The sequence below is a fragment of the Spinacia oleracea genome, chromosome 5 (genome assembly GCF_020520425.1).
Source record: "Spinacia oleracea cultivar Varoflay chromosome 5, BTI_SOV_V1, whole genome shotgun sequence".
Lineage (NCBI taxonomy): Eukaryota > Viridiplantae > Streptophyta > Magnoliopsida > Caryophyllales > Amaranthaceae > Spinacia > Spinacia oleracea.
In genome coordinates this window covers 24,711,601-24,734,295 of record NC_079491.1, presented here as the reverse complement: position 1 = coordinate 24,734,295, position 22,695 = coordinate 24,711,601, and the positions used below count along the sequence as shown (strand labels likewise).

Here is a 22,695-nt window from a genome sequence, read left to right as displayed (position 1 = left end):
CATAGATCAAATTAAAAAAAATCCTTTGGACTTAACATATATCAAATTTAAAAAATTACATTTAGATTAGTAAGTTTGATTATTATGCATTTACAGAGTATATATTTTATCCATATAGGACAGTAAAGGCATCTAGATTCAAGACATATTATAACAGAAACATTATTAAGTTTGCAAGCTACTACGAGATTTTACAAGCTTAAATAATCGGTTGAAATAAATTTTGTTAAGTTCATGAACATAACACAATTTTAGAGTGACCGAATCATAAACTTACCATATACTTATAGCTTGGTTGTTATTCTACCATGTACATGGGAATCTTCAATTTTATGTCTTAATATGGGGTTGTAACAAACTGTATTAGTTTTAGTTGTTTTTTATATTTTTAAATAGCACAAATTTCAAACTATGTACCTTAAGATAAGCTTCACTTTTAAAATATTTTAATACTAAATAGAAAACACATTTACTCTTCAAATTACTAAACAAGGCTTGGTGTGATTGGTTCGCGATTTACCTTGTAGCCTCGAGGTCACAATGTTAAATCCTCTGAGCAACAACCAATTAAACCAAGGCGTATTTGGTAATTTTACCTTTCCAGCCATCAGCTGTGAATGTTTGGGATGTATTCATTTACCTTTTCTCTCCAACTTCAAATGCTAAGACACACAAAAATAACCTAAATACGTGTAAGTGTTGAAGTTCACTTAGGATCGTCCTCCTTACCATTTTTCCCTATGCTAATATCGACTCATCTCCTATGCTAATCGGATTTGTCCAATCTCTTCATTGGTAGGATCCTAATTGCTCACATCAAGTCCCCCACATAAGATTGTTGTGGGTTGGGTCGTGCTTCGCCCCGAGCCCATATGCTTTGGGTTGGGCATGGACGGTCCCAACCCACGTCAAATCCACTTTTCACGTGGGGTCGGACCAAAAATTTCATAAAGGAAGCCTAGGCACGACCCATGTGCCCTCATGGCGGGTCGAATCGGGTCGTATCGCGTATTCGTGCTTAAATCTAATTTCACTCAATATAACTTGATTCATTGGGCTTTTTCCATAAACAAATACGACCCCACCCTAGCCCCACGGCCCACGATTTTGTTCTCGTGCCAGGTCGTGCTTTTCCCGTTCCCATGGCGAGTCGTGCTTTTTGTGTTGGGTCTTGTTGGGCCTTGGGTCGTGCTGGCACAATACCATCTTTACCCCCGAATAGCTTGCCTCAAACACCAGTTCCCTAGCCACCTTACCTTGAAATAAACTTGATTATTAAAATCACACTTGTAAGTTGTACCTTTCCATTTTCATCACTAAACAAAAACATCTTAATCCCTAAATTACCACGCAACGTTTTGTTAGTTAGAAGAGAACTTATGTTATAATTCCGAGGTTATAAAATTAAATTCTCCAGTCCGAACTACAACCCTTATGTACTTATGTAGTTGGGGATGGACATTTTGTATTCCTCTCCATTTTCAAGTGCTAACCCACAAATACAAATGAGCGTAAGTTCATATAAGATCATCCTTTATAATTATTTTATTTTCTCTTAAAAACCTTCTAAAATAATCTACAAACACAAGTTCATATAACAGTGACGTGCCGTGAAATGCCACGTGGCTCAATCTTAAGGACGTTCCAAAGTGCCGGCTCTCCATGGGCACTCCTCATTAATTTCCAAACTCATCGCCCCACACATGGGACCTAGAAAAGAAATTGTTGGCCAAGTCAAGTCAAGAACACAAGCTTTGACTTCAAAATATATTTCCTCCTCAAAATAAAAATAAAAAAATAAGAAGAAACATTATTTCTGTAATTCCTAAAATACCCTTTTCCACGGTCAAAGTTTTCCCTCACCTCACCTCACCTCACCTTCTTAGAAAGACCTCTCCAAAGACCTTCATTTTCAAGCCATCCATCACCACAATCCCACTTAAAAATATTTCTCCTTGGGTTTTGTTGTTTTTCCAAACAATCCCTTCAATTCCTTACCTCTTTATCTACTCCTTCCTCTTTCAAACTTTCAACTCATTCTTAAAAATACTTCCATTCTTTCTCTCTCTTCTCTCTCTCTCTCTCTCTCTCTCTCTTAAACTTCCTACAAATAATGTCTTCCTCAGTTGCAAGCTTAGAACATTCCCTTTCCTTCAACACAAGTAGCTTCTCCTTCACTAACCTCATGAACTCCTCTTCCTCCTTCACCGACTTCTTCGCAAGCACAACCAATGATGATCAACATGTTTTGGAGGGTGATTACAACACTAACACAAAAGAGAAGACTACTACTAATAACAATAACAATAACAATAACAATAACAATAATAATGACATTAATAGTACTAATTGGTCCGGATTTGATCAACTCATTGAAGTTCCTAAGTTCAAGTCTATGGCTCCTTCTTCTCTTTCTGTCACCGAGACTACTCCCCTCGCTTCGTCTTCTTCGTTTTTGAACACTCCTAATGCTTTTAGTCCTTCCATCTTCTTGGATTCGCCTCTCCTCAATGTAAGTCCCTTTTCTCTGTTTTTCTCTACAACTTTTTTTGTAATACTGATAAGGTTGCATACATCTGAACCTCCCATTCTTTGGACAGGCATCGGGTTTACATGTATATTTTATATGGTTACTAATGTTGAAGTTTGTTATATATGAATTATTATGTGCAGAGTTTCCCATCTCCAACTGTAGGAGCCTTTGGTGGTGAGGGATTCAATTGGACTCAACTAGGTGCTAATAAGGATGAAGGAAGAAACAACAATTTTACTTTCCATGCTTCTTCAAACAACTCAATTGTAAGTCCTTTTTTTCTCTTTTATATGATTGATTAGCAAAAAGAAGAGTTGATTTTTAATGGATTTAAAGCCAATAATACAATACATTCATTGTATACAAATTTTCGCGATCCGATAATGATCCACCACATGAGTTGGTTGAGAAGATACTTGATTAATTGAAGAGCCGTGCAATCAATAGAGGCGACTCTGTTACACGAATGTTTAATTTAATGCCCACCAAATAGACTTTGTACAGTAGTCGCTGCATAGGCAAGCCAAGTCTAAGTCAATGCATGAAATGCCAAGATATATAATATTTAAATAATCTTGAGAGCCGCCATTAGTTCTAGAAGCCCATTTTTGTAATCATTTTTAGAAAATATGAAATTGTATAAAAACGAATATTTTCACCAACATCTATGTTCCCACTTAAATAAATAAGATTTGATACTTTTCTGACATTTTTGTCTGAAACCAAACATGTGCAGGAAGGGTGGAATTTGGATGAACCGAAGAAGCAAAATGAGATGATTAACAACAAAGATCAAATCAATTCAAAATCCGAGTTTACTACTGTTAATCAAACCATGCCATATGAAATGAACACAACAAAAACAGATGTTGGTACTAATATGCAAAGAGGGTACAATGCTCAACCAGTTCAGATGAATCGAGCACAGAAAAGAGCTGAAGATGGGTATTGTTGGAGGAAATATGGGCAGAAGCAAGTCAAGGGTAGCGAAAATCCTCGGAGTTATTACAAGTGCTCACACCCAACTTGTCCTACGAAGAAGAAAGTCGAGCGATCACCAGAAGGTTATGTTACTGAGATTGTGTACAAGGGAAGTCACAACCATCCGAAGCCTCAACCTGGTAGAAGATCATCTGTTCAGAATAATAACAATAATAACAGTGGGTTTGATGGTTCAGAGGGTTCTTCTAATACAGCCCTTATCATGTCACAGACTGATAATTATTCTTCCTTTACTCCTGAGACATCCTCTGTTTCTGTTGATGAGGAAGACGAGTTTGATCAGACTTCCGCCATGAGTAAATCAGTTAAAGAAGATGATCATGAACCTGAATCCAAAAGATGGTAAGATTTTTCATTTTATTTTCTTTTGTTCTAGTTCCTGTTTTTGTCTTTCTGTATCATTTTTGAGGTGCAAATGCATGTTTCTGATCATTTTCGGGTTCTTGATTCATTACAGGAAAGGAGAGAATGAAGGGGAAGTGATGTCAGGTTACGGAAACAGAACAGTGAAAGAACCAAGAGTAATAGTTCAGACAACCAGTGAAATTGATATTCTTGATGATGGGTATAGATGGAGAAAATATGGGCAGAAAGTAGTTAAGGGAAACCCCAATCCTAGGTAAGCACACAGTTATTCTTTATAAAAATTTCCTCCTAAGATGTTATTATGAGTAGAAAGTTCTAATCTTTAAAATTGATGGATTTTATAGGAGCTATTACAAATGTACGAGCACAGGTTGCCCAGTAAGAAAGCACATAGAGAGGGCATCCCATGACATGAGGGCTGTTATAACAACATACGAAGGAAAGCACAACCACGATGTTCCTGCAGCTCGTGGAAGCGCCAGCTATAACAATGTCCCGATGCCAGTTAGGCCATCAGCCATAGCCAGCCAACCTAACCAGATAATTGGCCTAAGACCTATCAACAACAACACCAACAACAACAACAACAACAACATATCAAATACCTCAAGACCAGAAGCTCACCAGGCACCCTTTTCATTGCAGATGCTGCAAAATAATACTGCAACCTTTGGGTTTTCAGGGTTTGGAAATCCTTCTGAAGCCAAGGAAGAGCCTATCGACAACATGCTGTTAGAATCTTTTTTTCGTTGAATTTCAAAAACAAAGCGCTTAACAATTAGGTTTAGAATCATCTACTTCTTTCATGTAAAAAAAAAAGTATACACATCTTCCAGACTCTATAAGTCTTAGCTTTTACAAAATAAGCATAGTTAGGTAATTTGTTTATTTGTTAAAAGGCCCTTAAGCTTGCTTTTAAGCTTCCCAGGCCAATAGAAAATTTAGGTTTGTAATATTACCATCAAATTGAATATCAAAGTTTTAGCATTTACATTTTTTAACCAAAACAGCAAGAAGAACCCTTACTGTAAATTAGGGAACATGGACAAATTTCGGTCAAGAACTGAAACAAAGCGAATATGTCAACGTGTCTTAAACAAACTTCAGTCCAACCCTTGACATTTCCAATAATGAAAAGAAAACACAGAACAACAAGAACAAAGAGAAATGATGTTTAACTTTCTACAACTACTTTAAACACAATAACATTCAGCAGAGACAAGTGAACAACTGTAGGTGTGCATTTCTAATCTCAAATCAGGTATACTAATTTACAATGAAGAAAGGCGAGCTCAGTAATCAAGTATATGATATGCAAAGACTATACAGTGTGTAAAGAATAAAGTTGAAGAATGTATACATTATTAGTAATCCTATTTGATAAGAGCAAGTTTTCATATAAATGATTGAGTGGAGAGCTTATGAAATGAAACAACAGCTGAACATGCCAATGAAATGAAAGCCAGAAGAGACATGCTTATGGCTGCTGCGGATGAATCTGTGAAAATGTTGTCTGCTCCCTCCCGCATTCTGTTTGTAATAGGAATCGCCGAAGATGCTGATGACAGTAAAAAGTATGCCGTTATCTGCAAACACAAACTTGTCTCAGATTTCAGTTTAGGTTCTACAGATCAAGAAATTTCCTGCTAAAATGTATCCAGATGGGCTTTTTTTCATTGAAATTACTAACTAGTAAGTAATGATTCCATTGAAAAGCTTAATTAACTAATTTAAGCAAAGTTGACCATCAAAAAAGCATGAACGACGACTAGCAGCAAGTCAAGCCTTGAAATCCAAAATTTCAAACAAAATACACTGACCTAGTAAACAACATATAATATCATGTCACACTAACACAAATAAACATAGTTTGCTTAGAAAATTTCAACTCTTGTCCACCAAATTAAGAACTATAACCCATAACTATTGGTCTTTACTCTTTAGTTATACATGTTTACAAAACTCAAGATACAAAGGAGACTTGGTCTCCCCTTGACGAATCGGTGCTTGCATTACACATAATTCGAATTTGCGCCTTTTATATTATTGGTTTCACATTGTAACTTTAGTTCCAAGGTAGTACAATAGCTTAATTATACCCAACATCATACAGTGTACAAAAATAAAACATGAAGTATTAGATTATACTACACAAAAAGTATTCCCATTTCTCAACATTCCAAATTAAAAGGGCACTTTTAATCAAAAGACCTTCCAAAATTTCCAAAAGTTCTTCAACTACATTGCAAGATCATACAATTCATAACTCTTCACTTGAATATATGTAGTGCAAAACACGCGGGTGTACTTATAGCTAGGCGTATATTCGAAAAGTACATCCTTATAGTCTTATACTATAAAAGTGTTAATGTACATGGAACATAAGACAATCAAGAAAAGTGAAAACAAAGGGACAAAGATTCTTCTAGAATTATCCATTCTACACTCTATCCAAGAACTGAAAAAGTTACATTTAGAAAATTGGGAAAAGAAACCGACCTGATCTCCAACAAAATCAATCAAAGCTGAAGTCTTGAGATCAACAAATTGTTTCCCACTGGATAATTGATGAACATGTCTAAAACATTGCAATCCTGTATATATGGACGATAATATTGCTATTGCCAACAAATACCTGCATTTCCGATAAACATCCCAAATTAATTAAATAATTAAAACCCCAATTCAACAAGATAATAATAAAAAAACTAATTCTATTGTCAAAATCGAAAAAAACCCGTATTACCTATATTCTTCATAATCCCCGAATTCTTTCCCGCCACCATGATTGTTACTCGCCATGATAATAAAGGAGAGTAATGAAAACACAAAAGCCAAAGCTCTCAAAGCCAATGACCCTTTTCTGATAAAATCATCTCTCTTCCATCGCCGGAGAACTGACCCAACACCGACCTCTGTTCCGCCAGCTTCCGTCGTGGGAGGTCCTCTCTCCATGTCATTTTCCGGCGTGTGCCTTTTTTCCAATTCTAAACCTTGGAAATTCGACATTTATTGATCAATTGGAATGAATTGAATTGTTGAAATTCAGATTCTTTAAATGTTGGAATTCAGATTCTTTGAATTTTTGGGGTGAAGTGGAAGGAAAGGAAAGGGAGGAGAGAGAAAAAAGAATAAGAAGAAGAAGAAGAAGAAGAAAACAGAGTGGATTTGGTAATTGTGTTTGTATTGAGTGAGTGTGATTTGGTGTTTTGTGTTTAATCTGGCAGCTTGGAAAATGGATGCCGCTAAAAAAGAAAAAAATAAATAAAGTAAAATATAAAAAGATATATTTTCCCATTTTTAGGGTAATTAAATTTAGTGGAGGTAAAGGGAGGAGAAATGTGAAATAAAATGGGTGTTTCATTGTTTTGCGATGCAGAGTAAAATGACTAGATGAGACTTCATGATAGATCTAGAAGCTTGTGTACCGTGACAAAAGAACCAATTATGACAAGTTCGTAACAATGTTACCTTAGCAGAGCAATCTATTATACATTCCAAGGTTTTGTTTGTTAACGATATTGTTTAATGACGGGGTTCTGTTATGTTCGATTTATTTCAGACAAAATAAATTCAAATAATATAAATTCAGAAAAAATAAGTTTTTTTTAGACATTTTAGCACACAAATAAGTTTAACTTCAGTCAAAATAAGTTTTTCAAGATAAATAAGTTCAGATAATATAAGTTGACACAAAATAAGTCGAATAGAACGAAACCTTTATGTTAATCACCAAAAGTTGCATTTGTTGACATGAATTACAATGAACATTAGCTCTTATATGAATGTTGGTAGAAAGAGTAGTTACATAAGCTCTTCAATTCTTGATTGTGCAAGATAAATTTGGTCGAGTGTTACGTGGTGAAGTTGTAATTATAGACCTTAGACACGATCCAAGTATAAAAAAGGCGAGCATGATACAAAATAACACAAAAAACAACTAAAGTGAAGCGTGAAAACGGAGGATTATGTTTTCCGGCCATAGCGACTAACTTATAATTAAAATTTCACCCCAAAAAAAAAAGTGATTATAGTCTGTGTTTACTTAGGGAGAGCATAAACTGTTTTGTCTCTGAAATTGCTTTTCAAAATTCAAGAGGTCAATCTCTGCTTAAGCTTTTGACTTTTCTTTATGCATGGCTTTGAGAAGCAATTAGAACACACCTACGATGATCTGAAAAGAGAACAACTCTTGAGTCTTGAGTCTTGAGTCTTGAGTCCTGATCCAAGCTACCAATCTTTATTTCATGATCATGCTTCAGCCTGTCGTACTTGTTGCTCTTGGCTAGCAGTCTAGCACTGCTTCTTCAAATGTTTCTTCATTCTCTTCCTTCAGATTTCTGATTTACCTGGTGCATTATTAGAGCACTATCCACTGCAGTTAGTTTCGCTAGTGTTTCGGTTTATACATGTGTTTCCAAACACAAATTCTGCTTCAGACTTCTCCCAAACCTGCTTTTTAGTAAATCTGAAACAAAACTCACTCTCTAACTTATTAACCTCGTCGAAAATGAGAATCGACTTATTAAACACAAACCTAAATAGAGAGCATCATACAACCAAAAAACATATATTAACTTGACAGCTTTCACCCCAACATAAACAAAATACATGATCTTGAATGAAGAATCAAGAATGACATGAAAAATGCCCACTACTCAATTAATAGGAGCAACAACAAAGCTATGCTGGCCTGATTATCACAAACAAGAGCAATTTACATCATACTATGATGTCTTCTTTCATTATAATCTACAGAACATAAACATCAAAATGATTACTTTCAAATTTTCTTTAATTTAATACATCAAAATAGGAAAAGCGAAACTTAAACCAAAAACAATGCTGGAGGTACAATTTGACTCAAGAAATACTTGCAATCCCTCCTTTATCTCAATAATTAGATTTATTAATTGAATGAAACGACTGAAAATGTTACTAGAGAAGATTACCGCACTGTTATCACTTGCAATCCTAAATCAATCTCCCCTCATTTTTGTAAGGGCAGAGATAGTCCCACGTAAATTAGCATCACAATCATATGTAATTATCTAAACCCAAAAGCATAAATATTAAGTGCAAACAAATCAGGAAAGAGGATTTCTCCAAACTGACATGCCCTATATTATTTGGACTCGAGTTCCCGTGTCCGACATGATACATGTCTAAGTGCCTGGCTCAGCTATTTTGTGCAAACTTTAGCCCAAAATGAAGTGCCGAAGTGTCCTTATTCATATTGTAGTGACGAGAATGAAGTGAAACGAAGAGTACGAGTCACAAAGGTTATGCCTACTCTCTAAAATTCATCATATTGTAATTATTTTCCCCCAAAAATTTTCTGGTGGAAATTTATCCCCTAGTTTAATTAAGACATTTTGTATCATCAAACGTGCTCATAACCACCAACCAAAAGAGAGACCAAAATCACAACAAGGCCACTATATAGCAACAAAAACTAACAGGACTTAAAGCTTCAAAGAGAAATCCATTTAAGTAAGTTTCAACAACAACAAAATAACCATGAAAGCCTTAATCCTAATGATGGGGTTGGCTACATGAACCACGATTTTCTTGAATCTGGGAATTCTACAATAATACAAGTAACCAGTGAAACAGAAAGAATCCTATCAAAATTGTTAAATTCATAATAACTAAGGCAATTTGCTTCAAAATGGATGTGGATATACGTTTCCAGGTTACCTCACATAAAAGGGAATTATAAAAAATAAAAACACAATTTCAAGCATGATAGGGAATACTAGAAATGATTGACAGAAATATATTTACTTCGTAAGATATTTTTAGAAACCGGAAGACAATCTCTCTCACTGGTTATTTCAAACATACTTCATTGAATCCAACCAATAAGACATATTTAGGATACAAACACTAATTAACTGATAACTGAAACGACACTCATGGGACTGTATTCTGATACATTAGCCGAAAGATGCAAACTTATGGTGTTCACAGAATTGAAGAACTTCTCCAGAGTTAACTGCATTTAGGATTTTCTAAGCATGACAATAACTAAAGATATATATCTTGTCCAAATAAATGGAATATGCAGAAGCGTCTTACTTATTTAGACAATTAACAAAATAATGTGCCAAAGCCTACGTGGCTCTATGAAGAAAAAACAGGGTATATCACTATAAACCCGCCACTCTAGCCCCAGAGACACCCAAACATTCAGGTTCCCACAGCTTTCATGTATTGAATAGAAAGCTAACCGCAAAGCAGCCAAACACGTTTGAAAATTAATCAGTTTTCCAAATTATACCCAACAAATTAACTGGATATCTTTACTTTATCATTCTCTCTAATATCTAATTATCGAATAAACAAAATAAGCATCAGCTTTGTGGTAACATGGCACAGAAATCAACAACTAGTTCATCGTACAAATAAGTGACATTATGAATCTAATCCTGCCTCAAACTTTAGAGATTGTGAAAGGAGTGATAAGGAACAAAGTATATCCTTTAATTCATGTGCAGTTTCTCAATTTTAGCAGTACCAGATGTGTGAAGAATTAAGTATTTGGAATGCCGTGTAAAGAAAAATATGAAGCCTCAGCTTGACAAATACAGCACAGAACCAGATTATCATCAAATACAATATCTTATTATACTTTAAACATCCATAAATCTTGAAATTCAGAAAAATCACTTTCCTTAATATTGATACTGAAATGAATTAAATAAAGAAAAACACAAATGATTTAAAATTACAAGACGTTGATCAAATAACACTTATTCAGAAAAGCAGACTCAAACAGATATGACGATGATGGTTAGGACTTAGGACTTAGGAGAGAGGAAGGAGAGACGTAGAGAAGGTAAGTTGGAAAATTAGAGTCAAAAGTTATCTAAGAAGGGAACAGGTTAAGTAGCAACCTATTTCCAGTAACTATTCACTTGAAAAATAATGCAGTGGAATTATTCCTATTCATTGAAACCGTAAATGGTTAGCCATTTTTCTAAAAAGGGATAGCGAAACCCAAAAAAAACACTATCAAGGACAATAATTTGAACAGGCGCTCAGAGCCCAGAGGTATACCTCTTATGTTAAGGCCCCTGTTATATGTTTTTGAGTACCAAACCTGGGCAGCGTCAGAAACAATCTTCCCTTTGAGCCTTGTGCTCGACTGCCAAAACCTGAGGCGCAAATTTCAACACAAGGTTAAGCTAGCCAACTTCGAATATCAATAACCTAGTACAATTTCGTTTATATTATTTATTGACATTTACTATGATCCGCTTGGTACCAGTGTTCAGAATCAAAACTATAGATGAATGTAAAAAGCACAGAATGTAGTGATCGTCCTGAAGGTGAGACAGCAATTCTCTCACAAACAGAAAATAGGGCTTTCCAATGAAGTCCGAATAATAGAATAATAGAAAGGTGGAATAAATTACTCATACTTGATATACTATTAGACCAAAGAAACTTTATTGCAGTGGGTGTTTAGAATAGTTCCTAACTTCCTACCCGTTCATCAATCAATAACCAACATCTGGAACAAGGCAGTGCCATAATATTACTCTGGATTAGATCAACTATTTAGCTCCTATAAGAAATGATTTAGCTCTTATGAACAAATAAAAGAAACCTTCCTCATTCTAGTACACAATACGAAATTTATTCCATCAGGTGCAACTTCAAAATTCTAACAATTGAGGCAAGCCAACTTGAATAGTCCTGAATCAAGGAGCCAGATCAAGCCAGAAGGAACATTGTGACACAAGGGCGAATGAGATTTACAACATTCTTAATGGAAAATGCTCTGCGGAACTATTTAAGATTATCCCAAAAACAGTCTGCTGAAAGTCAAAGCTAGCCATACGAACATATGGTCTAGAAATATATTGATTCCTACGTAAAGATTGTACAAGAATATTCCTCACACACAAATAGTCACTCGCTACTTCAAGTAATACGATTAAAAGAATAAAGGACAACTGAAATGCAGAAAACTATCCTGCAAGTAGCTCATACACATTGCTTTGCTACAATGACCTTGTTTCACAATTCTGTTAACAATACTAGCTTAAAAGTGCTTGAAAAAACTAGAAGTTCAAATTGTTTAACAATCAAGACAAGAATCATGTTAAATTGTGTCTTCCATGAGTGTAATCGTCAAGGAAATACCATATTAGAACAGCTATATCTTTATGTTGCCTATAAGGAATAGCTAGCTTACCATAGGATAATTGTGCGGCGGAAAAAATTAATTCCAGTACATGTTTGACTTAGTCAAGCAGCTTAATAAGACCCAAGAATGATCTGCACACCGATATGGTAAGATGTATCAACAAAGGTCAATGATAGCCTATAACATTTCCAGCAATATTTAGCACTTACGCAACATATTTTCTGCATGATATGTCCCAATATGTTATGAAACAAAAATGCATCTGAAAGTCACTTTTGGGGTGTTAAAAGTCTAAAAGGCCGCTAATATGAAGACCGCTAACATGAAGACCCATTGTACACAACATAACTACTTACTGCTATGATTAAATAACAACCAGGATAAAATTGCTTCACATTCTAGAGAAACCTACATTAACTAAAGTACGACATCATACTCAGGTATGTATCTGCAAATGCTGTCAGGTCAATACTTTTCAATCTGCAGACTTTTTATGTGATTTAGAGGCGATTGATGATCAAACCTTTAAATTCCACGAAATCATTGCAACTCATAATATACTGCTTTTATAAAACTTTCTTCAATATTGCCAACCAAATATTCTGGAACTCCCACATCAACTTGCAATTTGTGGCATCACCAACAGTCACACTATTCAAACATTTATTACAAAATATGAAGCATTTCTAGACCATTTTGTCAACTGTAACTTCCTTTCTAGCACACCTAGCTAGGTCTCTTAAAATACAAGTTTCTCATAATCCCAGTATAACACATAGGCTCCTTGGATCCTTCATTATCGTGACCCCCTTGAAAGTCGTTAGGAACTTAACCACACAGCAAAGAGGAAGTCTCGCGTCTACCCTTCAAGCATCTGATTAATGAAGCAAAATATTCTTGGAATTTCCCTTTCCCACGCATAGCACATAACAAATACAGTAAGTATAGTGCAACTGTGCTAACTACAGGAGATCTGCAATATTTAAAACTGACATGATAAGAGTAAGCCACTGCAAACACCAAGATAAAAGATGAAGAATTTAAACTACCAATCAACCTAATAAAGTAGCTCTAAATTCAAGCAAGACGCCTTCTGACCTCCTTTCTTTAATCCAATCTCCATCAATTGGGAGGCCGAAATTTACAGAACACCACAGATCTATTCTAATCATCCATAAAGTTATTTTACATTTCAAAGAGCTATGTCAAAGCACCAAAAAAGTTGGAGAAAAAGAATAAAATAAAGGCCACGTACAGGATACATTTTTTAAATGGCCAATGAAAACTGAGCTTGCATCAAGATTTAAGAGCCTTGAAATTTACCATATTCGATTCAACTCCTAGCAATTTTAGCTATTGATAATTCCAACCACCTTTTTCTTCCTCGCACGACCTCCTCATGTCTGTGTTTTCAACCATTTCTATACTCTCCACTTCTTCACAGTTATCCATATCCAGACCCTTGCTCTCCACTACCTTATCCATCATATCCCCGGCCTTCTTTCCATTATAGCTTAAACTACACTCACAAGTACATCCTCTCCTCTCTTCAAGCTCCTAGTCCTCCCTGTACTCACATTAAACTCTGGCTTCAATTTAATATTTTCTACACTGCCTCAGTCTGACCAAAAAATTTCCAACGCTAAACTTTCATTTTCCATCCTCTAAATTACTCACTTTCTTCGGCTTCCCTCTCTCACGTCCTCTTTGATTACGTTTAACCCCCTTTTCCGTATTCTCTTCCTTCATATTTGAGCAATCTTCTTCTCGCAGGTCCACCTTATTCCCCAAATCCATACCACTTCTTGAATCAGCTTGCCTCCCAATGTTTCTTTTGTTGCTATTCCCTTACCATATATCAACATTTTCCCCAAAGTTCTAAGCCTTCTCAACCTTACACCTAAAATCAATACCTCCTTTCAAAGCAGCTCACCTTCTAGGCTCATACAGCTATTGATTTCTTCCCTAATTTCAACATTATCATCTCAATTCTAACCCTCCTCTCAACCTTACCCTTCAAATCAGTACCCCTTAGAAGCAGCTTATCTTCTAGGGTTTCTACATATACTAATTTGTTGCATAATTTCAATAGGTTCAACCCTAAATGAGGTAAATTCGCCTATAATAATCTCATCTCTATAAAAAAAATTAAAAAATCAAATGGGAGAGGGGTTTGACTTGTGAGGAGTTCACAATAGTCAATAGTACCAACAGAAGAATTGAGGTCTGCAATTACCCATTTTCCAGAATCTGAATTGAGCTTATTTTCGAGGTGTGTAGATGAAATCCATGGATCTTTGATTGGTAAACTGTTGATTTGCACAAAGGAGGAGTCAGAAAGTTGGGGGAACAGAAAAAGAGATGGAGTTGATTAGTCTGATAGTCTTAAACTCCCAACACTTTGTTAAATTCAACATACTTTGTTGAATTTTGAATAAAATCGTCCAAACAACTAAAGGGAACAGCAATAAGAAGTTAAGAACAAAGATGGAGAGATTAACAAACCCTCTTAAACTACATTTTGAAATCCTCAGAAAAAAATAATTTTAGAGTCTCAAACTCTAGATTGCAAAGACAACTTCTACTTCAGCCTTCTCCCAACCTACAGCAGAGTCCAGCTAGTAAGGATATGCACTTGACAAACTTACATTGAAACAATAGTTACTTCCTCTAACTTACCCTTATTAAAAATCAAACCCAAGTTATTCAAATAAGGTTGTCAAAGATCTAAACGCAAATTAAATTTAATATACAACGCCTTCAACAAAGTAAAGCAATTAAAACTTGAGAAATTTGACGAGAATTTAACACAAAGGACAGGATCATGATGCGGTAATTGTCACCAGTTCACCACAACTCCACAAGTGCCATTTTACAACCTATGCATTCTTCTTCTGTCGTAATCTATAAACGAATTTGGAATGGGAAATTGAAACCAAAAACACAGGCGGAGGTAGAATTTGACCAAAAAACTCTTGCAATTCCTTATTGAATGAAATGACTGGAAAAATTACTAGAAAAGATTAGTGAAGTAATCACTTGCAATCCTCTAACAGACTTACCTCATTTTCGCAAGGATGGACAAAGTCCCACATGAGTTCTACATAATTGAATGATCCCAGGAGGGCCACGCAGCCACCCCTAAATCCATACTCTATAGTTTATACTACCCTTGGCACGACCTTGCAAGTAATCATCCACCCGATGGGAACCACGCACAAACCCAGAATCATTTAGTTACATCTAGTGATTCCAGGGCTACCTGATTCGTGGTTCGCTTCGGTACAGGATACGAGTTCGGGTTCGCGATTCGCAGGTTGGCTGGTTTTAGGTTCGCAAGAGGGGTTTGAAACTCTTTTTTTCCAGGATTTTTGAAACAAAATTGTTCAAGATTTTATTTTAATGCTCATACATTCATGCTCAGAATCTCAGATAACATGTTATTTCCTTCCCAAATAAAAGCTCCAACATATATTTCTTCTCTTGTCTTCATAGCTATAAGTAGGGTTTCGGATTCGGCATGACAATACCAACGATTTGGTTCGCGAACCACAGCGAATTGGGTCGCCGGAGAACCCGATTCGGTACGGGCGAACCGGTTCGAGATTCGCAGGGGGTATCCGCGAATCTGGTAACACTGAGTGATTCTCTTGATAAAGTGAAACTCCAAAATAAAAGTATCAATTTGATAAATGAAAAAAAAACACAGATCAAAATAATCCCAAATGTGACGTTGTAGCCATCCAGTGACTGCCCTCTTAAACAAGGTGACACCTATTTTAAGATTTTGATCTAATGATAGTCCACAGGAGTTACTTGGTACCACATTGGTGATGCTTGTCCAGTCAAACAAGGAAATTTTTTTTGCAACCTCATATGCAAACACCACAGTACAATAAACCATACTCAGATTAAATTTCTACTTAAATATAGTCAAAAGCATAACAGTTTAAAGAATCTATACCTCTATTTTGCAAGGGTAGAAGTAATAGACTAAAAACTCGGATTGTAGGAATGAGGAAGAAGAAGATAATTCGAGTGGAAGTTAAATACTCCCTCCATCCCAAAATGTTCTTTACATTTGATATTTTTCACGCAATTTAACGACTAATTAATGTGCATTGAGATTCTTCTATTTTTTTAATCAAACAAGGCAAATTACGTTTATTTATAATGTTTTCACTTTTATCAAAAAACTGACATTGGGAAAATGGAAAAGATTTAATGTCCCAATAGAAAAGTGTGAGAGATTAAATACCCCAATGAATTTAATTGGTTAAAACAATCCTTGACACAAGTTTTGATAGAATATTAAAGCATCTATGTGATTATATAAAAGAAAATGTAAATAACATTTTGGGAAACCCGTAATGGAATACGTAAAGAACATTTTGGGACGGAGGGAGTAACTGATTGCATTAGTGCTGCAAATTACTATTTTGCATACAATCCCAGGCCTTCAAGTGGCTGTAAACTCTCACTAAAAAGCGAAAAGAATACAAACGAAAACTCTCAATAATATTCGTCATGGTTTCTTTCACTGATATTCTCTTTATATAGCATTTCTATGTCTACTAACTGGCTAGCTTACACACACACACACAAACACCTAGAAACAAAGGCCAGAAATAGTTCCTAAGTCAAATTTCACAATTTGTTAAATCAAAATTTTGACTCAAATTAAACAAGACAACTAGCAAAAATTATGAACAGTTGACCACACATAGTCATGCAAAATAGCAAATTTGAAAAGAAAAAAATCAATGAACTCGGACCTAAAAGTTTAGAACAAGCAAGGAGCTCAGATTTAGGTAAAAGAGCAACACAAGTTACACAACATAAACGGGTAAATGGAATTGCATTCAACATTACAACTTACCTCAAAATCATTTCCCTTAGCTAGTCCATCTCTCCTTGCGATATCACAGCAACTGGAGGGCTTTCCAGAATCCTGTTACCCCACTATAGAAATATAAGCAAGCAGACCCCAACCTTCATCTACACTTATAAAATGCGGGTAAACAATATATGATACTTAAGCAAATATAAATATAAAAGGGCTAACTGACCACCCGTACCTACCTGCTAGCTCAATACTCATCAATAATCACCTCCTTAACTAGAAATATAACCAATTACTCCATAATTTTTGTTTAAAACAATTTGGAGTATGCATATGTATAGTACTTGTTTACACAATTAATCTATGTGGAGAGAAAAAAAACAAGGTGTTGCACTTTAGACCGGCCACCCCTAACCCCTGAGTCACCCAAACATCTATGTTCACACAAGATCCAATGAAAGTGAAAGGTAAATAACCACAAAGCAACCTGACACATTTGAAAATTAATGATCACCTGTCCAAAATATAACAGACAAGCAAATTCACTGGATGCCCTTTGTAAATCACCTGATCTTCAAACAAACAAATCAATGGTCAGCTTTGCAATAACATGGCACAACAACCCACAACTGATTCATCATACAAACCAATGCCAGTATGAAGCTGTTCCGACCTCGAAATTCCCAAATTCTTAAAGACATTAAAGCCTCAGTTTAAAATACACAGGCTAGATGCTGAGATGGATTCAAGTAGCAACACAAAAAGTTAAAATCACAAGATAATGATCAAATAGCACACATTCACAAAAGAAGATCTAAATAGACATGATAGCAATGATGATGATGATGATGATGATGACGATGAGATGAGGTATCTTGGTGATAATTAGCTCATCCAATGATCTTTTGACAGTTTTCAACCAAATACCTCCTGCAACTCTGCAAGAAGGGTAAGAGGAGTGAATTGCCAACCCACCAAACATTAAAGCCATGGCTCAATTGGCAATAACCTGACTCTCACCTCCCATAAACTCTGACAAGCATATCACATACTCTGCCCCACAGCTTGCCACAATTACATACCTAAGGCATGCTAAATAAATATTTCTTGTCCTCCATCAAAATAAACATATCTTGTTCACAACCACTAAGAATTCTATTCACATGGTTTAACATATTTACATTATTACATACTCCATAGTAGTTAGGCTCTTTACAGTTCCAGACAATGATAAAACTAAAAACAGCTTGCCACAATTTGAAAACCTCAGGAAATCGCTAAAACACCATCTCCAATAATAAAAACTGTTCAAACCAAATCACATACTCCCTCGGTTTTTTTTTATGTTTTCATTTACTGTAGACTCTTGTTTTAAGGATTAATGACCGAGTGTAAGAAAAAGATGAAAAAAGTAAGAGAGATGTAATAAATTAATGGGTAATAGTGGGTAAAGTAGGAGAGAGATGATGAAAAGATGGTAAAATATGATTGCCAAAAATAGAATAAAGTAAAAGTGGATACATAAAAATAAAAACATCCTCTTTTTGGAAAGGGGATACATAAAAAAACAAACGGAGGGAGTATAAGGTTTAACTATAATCACTGAACTAAATTCCACTACTAACACAAAATCTCCACCAATTTAAAAACTATATCTTCCATTACTATCACGTACTCTGTACATATATTACTCTTTAACAAAGACGAACTACAAATTACTCAAAAATTAAACATATGAGAGGATACATACAGCCAACCCTAAAAATCAGAGTGAAAGGAGAAAGAAAAGGAGGAGGGAGAGAGAAACAAAAAGAAAATTTAGTCCTAGCACAATTTATAGATTGTGAAAAACTATGCACATTGCCCTGAATATAAACAAAAACAGAATAAAATTGAACCAAACAAAGTAAAGGCAAACACAATAAGAATAAAGGTGGAAGAACTACCATGAGACACACAGAGGACAAAAAACAATAGGCAGTAACTGATAACACTTGATAAGCTGGAATTGTCAAGGCTGTCATAACCCAGTGTACATCTTATTGAAGCATGTATCTGCTATGACTCACGCGATATAACAAATCTATGCTGTCAGGACTACAATTTTCAATCTGCCGACATTTAAGTGGTTATAGCCTATAGGGGAAATATCCACTGGTAATCAGATCTTAAATCCCCCCCCCCCCCCCCACACACACACACACACAAATATGGAAGTATGATGTCTACTCCTCGGGCATATCATTAGCGATGTGAAACATTCTAGAAATTGAACAAATAGAATGGAAAAGAAACATGAACCAAGTTTGTTCGACTACAGTAAAACTAATTACAATCGTCAAAACTAGTTATGATAAGAGTATGTCTCCAAGACTCAAGAAAAATAGAAGATAACAGAAAGAGAAGATAAAGTTAATTCTACACTACTGCATTTACTGAATCTCCATTAATAAAATTACAACATAAGTGGCTTGGAAGCCTAATTTACAGAGAACTTCAGTACAAAATGAGTCATCTACACAAACTGATTTGACATAAAGCACCGATTATATTAAAAGGAGCAAAATAATCAAACAAAAGGACAGGTTTAAGGAATTTTTTTAAGAAGTTTAGCATAAAAGAAACTGAACTTGCATCAAGATTGGAGTTTACCATATTCGCTTCAATTCACTGTCTTTTCTGCGGCAGAAAGGAATAAGCTTTTCTGTTTCTGCTGCTGCAACATGAAATCCTCAAACCGTGCATTTTCTTTTCGCATGTCCTCAATGATCTCATCTCTTTTGGCATAAATCTGCTTAGGCAAATAGTCTACCAAGAATTCCAACCAATCCCCTAGAGTCATCTTTGCAAGGTCAGGCACAATAGTACTATGACTACTATCAGAGTCTTTGCTTCTATGATAACAGTTTGCTTCTGACACCAAATTACCCTCTTCAATTTCTGATGCTTCTGTTTTCCCATCATCAAACACAGCAACGCTCTCTACTACATCACTAATCCCTTCTTCAACTACCAAAGGGCTTACAACAGGATTGTGCTCTCTCACATTCTTAGCATTACACCTTTTCCCAGTCCTCTTTGCTGGCACTGCTTCCCCTAAAATTAAGAGGTCATCCTCTCCTCTCCTGGAGCTTCTAGTCCTCCTTGTACTCATACCGAACCCTGGCTTCAACTTATCATTTTCTACATTCTGTCTGATCCCTGATTTCCCAATGCCAACATTTCCATCTTCTAAATTACTCGCTTTTTTCGGCCGCCCTCTCCCACGTCCTCTTCGATTACCTTCAGCCCTCTTTTCAATATTCTCTTCCTTCAAATCTCTAACCGCAGAAAACCCCTCTTCCTCCGAATTCAAACATTCTTTTACCCGAACCTCCACCTTGTTCCCCAGATCAGGAGCCTCCTCGTCCTTCTCCCCCAAATCAATTCTACTTCTATCAGCAGCTCGCTCCTTAGGGTTTCTGCAGTTGTCGGTTTCTTCCCTACTTGCAGCATTCTCACCCAAATTCGAACCACCAGTACCCCTCTGAGAAGCAGCTTTTCGTCCAGGGTTTCTACGTACCTTAACTTGTTCCCCAATTTCAACCCTAATTCTGGTTAATTCGCCTATAATAATCACATCTTCATCCGAAATTTCAAATGGGGAGTGGGGTTCAAGCTTAGCAGAGTTCACGAAAGTGCCGTTGGAAGAATCGAGGTCAGAAATTACCCATTTTCCAGAATCTGAATTGAACTTAATTTCGTTGTGTTTGGATGAAATTCCATCATCTTTGATCGGCAAATTATTGCCTTTCACAACTCTTCCGATTCGAATCTTGGATCTAGGCTTGAATTCTAGGGTTTCGCCATTTCGAGGGCCCTTTTCAATTACCAGCTTAATTGAAGACGCCATTGTTAAGAGAGAGTGAGGATTGAAGGGTAAGTTGACTCGCAAATTGGTCTTATTTTTGGCGCTCACTCGTCATTTCGAAATTCAAAATCCCCTTCTTCAGTTACAAAAAGTTCTTTCGCGCACAAGGTGTATAATAAATTTATTGTACACCAAGATAACTTTTATGCAGTTTTTTGTAACTTTAACCTACTTTTCTGTAACTTTTATATTATAAAATTAAAAAGTTGATAGATAAACATTTTAAAGGGTTAAATGATTAATTTATACATTATTAGTGATTTTGAAGAAATAATCTTTATTCAAATGAAAAAATTTATCATTAAAAAATAGATAACTTTTACATATATAAATGTAACTTTTAAGCATTTTAAGTCAACTTTTACTCCGATATACAATATTTATTGTACACCCATTATAAATAAGAATTTGTGCTTCCGTTATTATACTCCGTACTTATCAACAGTCATAGAGCACTTTGTTTTTAAACGAATCTAATCTAATATATATATACTTCCTCCGTTCCGGAAATATCGCACTATTTGTTTTTCACACTATTCACACTACGACTTTGACCATTTTTTGTGATTCATACGTAGAGAAATTTTAATCATGTAGGGTCTTGTTAGATTCGTATCGATATATATTTTCTAAATATTATTTTTTTAATAATTTTTACTTGTATACGATTTGATATATTAAGAGTCAAAATAATGGTTAAATAAGGAAAAGTCAACCATGGTGCGATATTCCCGGAACGGATGAAGTATATAAAGGAGGCATATTTGCTGAACTATTAGAGCGTCCCCTTCTTCAGTTATCATACTCCGTACTTATCAACAGCCATAGAGCACTTTGTTTTTAAACGAATCTAATCTAATATATATATATATATATATATATATATATATATATAAAGGAGGCATATTTGCTGAACTAATGGCTTCGGCCAATGAAAAATAAGATTTCTAATTTATTTTTGAATTAAAAAAAATCGAGTGCCACTGTGAGGGGGTCGAAAAAGCACGAGGCTAATGCGTGACCTCGTCCCTCGTGGGCGTGACATTGTCAGATCAAGTGTAATTGGATTTACTGTGAGTTTACACTCAATCGACTATTTATATAGGAGTCGCCATTCAGTTTTTAACGACAATGAGAAAAACTGACAAAACCCGGTTATCGTGACATAAAGGGAGTGCCATTATGTTCGACCACGACGGCCATATTGTGATCCCTGGTGTGGGGATCGCTCAACGTACACCCGCAGGGCAGAGATTGAGAGTTCGGGGGACTGTAACTACCGAGAGGAGTGCTCATCGATAACTCCAGAGGCAGGTTATCCTTACTAGCTCAGCATAAATAATTGAAGGGACATGCGTTAAACTATTAAACTATTCTGAATTGATTTTAGCAATATGCAACACATAATACTAAATCGATCGTGATTATCTTATTTAGATTGATTTAAGGTACCTAGCATGATAATTCAATTGTCTAAGGTATTATCTTATTAGGCGTGATAGATCAATCAAATTAATAGTTTAATAGTTTTATAAAAGGGTGATGAAAGCGATTAAATCATATGAGGGACACATTACAACGCACCCTTGAGAGGTGCGTTGTGGTTCTTAGAAAAACTAGCCATTTTCGCTTTGCTATTTCTCCTTTTATTTAACGAATCTCGGGTTTCCAAGCAATGTTCCAATATTCAGGCTTAATTCTTCAGCTACAAGGGGCAGGCTGCGTTCTGTTCGACTTTTGGATCGATTGCGACAGAACGCGGGATCAATTTCGCAGCGTGAGGCTTAGGCTTAAGGCTAGAGTCAATACTCAGATTATGGAATTGTGTGTTCTTTTCACGTCGGTTTTTAGGCTGTATTTATAGGGAAAGAGTGTGTGGAAAG

The 22,695-nt window shown here is 35.7% G+C and overlaps 3 protein-coding genes across 8 annotated transcripts; 1 reads left to right on the top strand and 2 right to left on the bottom strand.

The window, feature by feature from the left end:
• Positions 1-1,967: 1,967 nt before the first annotated feature.
• Positions 1,968-4,908, top strand: LOC110800300 (probable WRKY transcription factor 33). The gene is made up of 5 exons (XM_022005608.2): positions 1,968-2,512; positions 2,674-2,799; positions 3,270-3,877; positions 3,993-4,154; positions 4,246-4,908. The coding sequence occupies exons 1-5, from the start codon at positions 2,114-2,116 to the stop codon at positions 4,652-4,654; spliced, it is 1,704 nt and encodes a 567-aa protein (XP_021861300.2). The 5' UTR covers positions 1,968-2,113; the 3' UTR covers positions 4,655-4,908.
• A 216-nt stretch (positions 4,909-5,124) lies between these two features.
• LOC110800301 (CASP-like protein 4B1) lies at positions 5,125-7,236 on the bottom strand. Its single transcript, XM_022005609.2, has 3 exons — positions 6,648-7,236; positions 6,401-6,536; positions 5,125-5,487 (listed from the first exon to the last, which is right to left on the bottom strand). Exons 1-3 carry the CDS (start codon positions 6,908-6,910, stop codon positions 5,296-5,298), a joined length of 591 nt encoding a protein of 196 aa, XP_021861301.2. The 5' UTR covers positions 6,911-7,236; the 3' UTR covers positions 5,125-5,295.
• A 580-nt stretch (positions 7,237-7,816) lies between these two features.
• LOC110800303 (FHA domain-containing protein At4g14490) lies at positions 7,817-20,884 on the bottom strand. Of its 6 annotated transcripts, none has more exons than XM_056829152.1 (6): positions 19,555-20,884; positions 17,417-17,474; positions 16,939-17,021; positions 12,108-12,190; positions 10,964-11,061; positions 7,817-8,369 (listed from the first exon to the last, which is right to left on the bottom strand). In XM_056829152.1, exon 1 carries the CDS (start codon positions 20,792-20,794, stop codon positions 19,565-19,567), a length of 1,230 nt encoding a protein of 409 aa, XP_056685130.1. In that variant the 5' UTR covers positions 20,795-20,884; the 3' UTR covers positions 7,817-8,369; positions 10,964-11,061; positions 12,108-12,190; positions 16,939-17,021; positions 17,417-17,474; positions 19,555-19,564. The 6 variants fall into 6 exon arrangements, with proteins under 6 accessions (XP_056685130.1, XP_021861304.1, XP_021861305.1 ...); XM_022005612.2 differs by having other exon boundaries at positions 16,939-17,010; XM_022005613.2 differs by having other exon boundaries at positions 7,817-8,269; positions 16,939-17,010.
• Between the last annotated feature and the right edge of the window lie 1,811 nt (positions 20,885-22,695).